The sequence below is a fragment of the Poromitra crassiceps genome (assembly GCF_964638095.1).
Source record: "Poromitra crassiceps genome assembly, chromosome: 17".
In the NCBI taxonomy this organism is placed as follows: domain Eukaryota; kingdom Metazoa; phylum Chordata; class Actinopteri; order Beryciformes; family Melamphaidae; genus Poromitra; species Poromitra crassiceps.
In genome coordinates, this window is record NC_139635.1 from 24,018,444 (window position 1) to 24,023,001 (window position 4,558).

The window sequence follows — 4,558 nt, forward strand, 5'->3', positions numbered from 1 at the left end:
TACCACGGGAAAATGTGTCCCTGGAGCACCTGGCACACAGAGCAGCTTCCATTCAACAGCCTGACATCATCCACCATGCCCATGCACGCCTGTCTGCCCGTTAAACACCTTCCTTAGCTGTTCTGCCTGGGTAGACTTTGTATAGACTACAGTCTGCTCATTAGCATTGCATTTGCATATTCATGTCGTGATATTGCACTGCGGTATGGATTTGACCCTGCCTGCACATCATGCTTTGCGGATTAACAGTGAATCTAGAGCTGTTGATTAGATTGAGATGGGTTTATGCATGTTATGCAATGCAGTATACGTCTGTTAGGCCGAAATATAGCCCAGTGGTTCTCAACGTGGGGTCCGGGGACCCCCAGGAGGGTTCCAGGCAGGGGTCCCCATGATAATTAATTTTCATTATAATACCATCCGGTGTATAGCTGTTGCAGGTTTCATACACTTTCTGTAATAAAACATCTAAAAGCAAAAAAATTATCAGATGGGGGACCCTGGGGCAAAATCTTATCAAATGGGGGTCTGTGACAGTTTAAGTGCTTGGTGTGAAAAAGTTTGAGAACCACTTAGCATAATAACACCATTATGCAATATTGTGTCATTTCATATTTTGTCTAATTGCAGGATTGTGATTCTTCTTGTGATCCTTTTTTATCCAGGAACTGTGGCCAGTTTTGAATTTTACAATTTCATATACGGTATTTCATATTTAGTTTTCATAACACCCCAGCTTTCACGTTCTAGTTGTTACACTATACAAGTGAAGTAACCTATTATATGTTTTCTCCTTTCAGCTGACCAATAGCCTGATAGATTAGATTTTTGAGAGGAGAGAAGAACTCAATCAGAAAACGTGGATTTATTTATTGTAATCATTGGGTGTCTTTATTTGCAGATTGCATATAAATATTCATCGTTGTACAACAATATAAAAATAGCTTGTCCTCTCATATTCATCGTCATTAAATTAAAACATATATTATCCAAATTATGAAAACAATTAAATACATAGTTTCTACATGATTGCCATGTTGCCTGAATTACAAAAATAAAGAATATCAATGCCATAAATATGTACAAAATCATCGAATGCAATATCAACAATATACGCTCACATGGTGGTCACATTTTTTTTTACAATGCGCGCTCAAGTGCACATTAACAGAAACAGAAAATTAACATAATCCATTATACACATTCACATTTACAATGTGCGTTTTACAAGACAAAGTCAGAGACGTGACGTGACGTGTGCGTCTAGGCCACCAGGCCGAAGGGAGGCTCGTTTTCGATGTTGGTGACGCCGGCCTTGGGGTGCAGTTTGCGGGGGTCCTCCGGCGTCCACACCTTGGCGGTGCGGATGATGTTCTGCTCGCGGAGCTGCTTCTCATCCGACCACGACAGCGAGTGGCCGGCCAGCGGGGGCAGGCCGTAGTCCGGGTCGCTGGGGGAGGGAGACCCTGGAGAGGGAGGGAGAGAAGTGCGCATTAGGCAAGATTCACTCGCTTGTCGCTTGTATACCATCTAGTTATATTCTCTGTTCTGTTCTGATTTTATCTAGCCTATTATTTTGGTAACACTTTAGATAGGGAACACAAAATAATATAATATAATATAATATAAATTGCTTATTAACATGCATTAAGTGTTTTGGTTCATTGGGCTAGTTATTACCAGGTAGAGGGATCCTAAATCCTACAGCCCACTATGGATTTCCTCAGTCATCCTATACTAAGTGCTTAGACTAGTAAATAATGATTGCATTATTTTGTCTTTGTCAGCTCCTTTTCACTCCAGGTCGCAAAAGGCTCTTGCCAAAGCGTAGCTATAAGACAAGTTCGGAGTTTGGCTTTGCTCAGTATGGGGCTCATAAGGTGCATAATCTGAGATAAATTAAACTATAAATAAAAACCATATTTAAAAGTTAAATAGTGTCCCCATGTTGCTGCACGCGCCCCAGTAGCCTATAGTCCCCTTGCTTGAACCCGCATCCCTAAAACAGACAGAGGCCAAGTGCGCTTACTTGTTCCTCGGTGACAGATGATGACTTTCTTGGGCTGCGTGTGCGCCTCGCTGCTGGAGCTCCTGATGGGCAGGTCGCTCTGCACCAGCTCGGCCAGGAAGTTGATGTAGCCGATGGCCAGGCGCAGCGTGTCCACCTTGGACAGCCGCTTCTCGTAGGGCAGCGTGGGGATGTGCGCGCGCAGCCCCTCGAAGGCGTCGTTGATGGACTGCATCCTGCGCCGCTCGCGCACGTTGGCCGCCTGGCGCAGCTGCTGCATCTCGCCCTCGGAGCGCAGCCGCCGCCTACGCTTCAGCAGCGGCCCGGCGTGCGGCGACAGGTCCGGGTACGAGAAGGTGGAGGAGGACGACGAGAAGGACAGCTCGCCCAGGTCGTCGTGGTCCCCGTCTCGGCCGTCTTTGCCGTCTTTGCTGTAATAGTCTGGGAAGTGGCAGGTGAGGAAGTCCACGTCTTCCTCGAGGAAGTCGTCCGTGTCCAGGGCGCCGTCTCTGGACGACTGGTCCGTGAAGAACTCGTCATCGTCAAAGTAAAGAGGGGAGGAGAAAGAATCCAGAGCGGAAAAAGAGTCCAGCACACTGTCCATCTCTGTCCGCTTCTCTCTCTCCTGTTGTTTCCTCCACAACAATGACACCCAGCTCGTGTTCTTTTCTTTCTTTTTTCTTTTCTTTTCTTTTTACAAGTGGCTGCTGGCTGTTGGACGGTCAACAGTTAGTTTTATTTGAAGAAGCGGCACGCGAGGGTTCTTTATAGCGACATCCATAGTCGCGTGCCGTTTGATAGCAGCGCCAACCAATCACAGCTCGGTCCGCGAGGCGCACCTCGAGATAGTCCACGCCCACCCCATGCAAACACCCGCCCCCCGCCGGCACAGCGCTACTCTAACCTCTAACCTCCACCCGTCAATATAAGCTACAGGCGTCTCTCTCTCTCATCGTCTGCAGAAGTGCATATACAAATAAACAAACTGGACATTTAAAGTTGCTAAGATGCATAGATAGGCCAATATAGGCCTACCTACCGCATGAAATTGTTCATTTAAATTCTGATTCAACTTTTACAGTGCTATCTTCTCCATTAAAACATGCACCGTGGTGGGAGGTGGTGAAGAACTGGGATGCCATATTTTTTTACAGAGTCACATAATGCAGCAATGTCATTGTTTTTCTAATTGCCTAAATCACCGTTTTCACGTGATGTTCGAAAATATTAAATTGTGATTCATCTGATTGCTTTAACTTGGCATCACAACATTTGTAGGCTATTTATTTAGTTTTACATAATTATGGCATTGGCTTTAGCCTAAAAACTAACTTCAGTCTAATAAGTGGATGAAGTCGTTTTAGATTAGGCTATCGCATGAGTCAAGTGTTTCAAGCACTGTCTGTATTATAGCTACTGGCAGCCTGTAAAATGTTGGAGGATGGGCTCTGCTTTTAATCATCAATTTCGATAGCTTTTTATAGCCATACCATTTATATTTTCCTGCTGCAACCAAAGTTCCATTGTGAACTGTGTGTCACAGGAAGAGTCATACAGGATTTGCCCACTAGCCTACACGGTGTTTTGGAGTGAGTAAAAGTGGCATTAGCTATATTAAAGGAGTCACAGTAGGCTACTGCCTTTATGAAAGCTACCTGTTGCCGTCAATTATAGACCGACACAAGCTGTGTATAGGAGCTGGTCTATTGAGAAGTCAATGGTGTGGGGCCACTTTCAATGACTCACTGAACACACAGTCGTGTGTGTGTGGGTGGGGGGGGTTCTAGCCTATATATGATTCGACGCACGGATCCGTATTCATCAGACGGGGGGGAAGAAGAAGCCTGCAGTGACATATGAATCATCAATCATCGTTTATGTGTCAATCAGAGGCCGAGATGACGTGGCTCACACAGTGATGTCACTGATCCAAGGGAACCGAAATAATGTGACGAACAAATGGTTTGTTTTTTTAATCAAACCATTGATTAAAAATCAAAACAGAGAATGAGGATGTGCGTCCCATTCTCTGTTTTACATTGACAATAAGCCACGAAAACTTTTTGTCAATTGGTTCAAACTCCCCAAAACATAATCAATATGGGTTGATAAACTCCCCAACAATAATCAATATTGGTTGAAACGCACCATAATTTGTAGTCATTTATATCATGCACCATATGATGATGGATTGTTGTTGTTGTGCTGCTTCATATTAATTTGTTTATATATATATATATTTATATATATATATATATATATATATATATATATATATATATATATATATATATATATATATATTTATTTATTTATTTATTTATATATATATGTATTTATTTATATACATGTCATATATATCCAAAGAAAATAATGTTTTAGGCTACGAGTTTTCATTCCAGTCTTCACTCATAAGTCTTCAGTGTCATTCATAACCAACAAGTCGGTTTTTTTCAGTGCCCAAACAAGCCTATAGGCTAATCAGCAGTCCAGTCTGCCCTACAAAAGCAAACAGGCTATAATACGTTTTTATGTTCTTAAAGGTCAAAG

General features: G+C 43.0%; 1 protein-coding gene across 1 annotated transcript; it reads right to left on the reverse strand.

Moving 5' to 3' along the window:
* Positions 1–1,263: 1,263 nt before the first annotated feature.
* Positions 1,264–2,612, reverse strand: ptf1a (pancreas associated transcription factor 1a; the record flags this gene model as incomplete). The annotated part of the gene is made up of 2 exons (XM_083653586.1): positions 1,264–1,466; positions 2,030–2,612. The coding sequence occupies 2 exons, from the start codon at positions 2,610–2,612 to the stop codon at positions 1,264–1,266; spliced, it is 786 nt and encodes a 261-aa protein (XP_083509712.1).
* Positions 2,613–4,558: the final 1,946 nt, after the last annotated feature.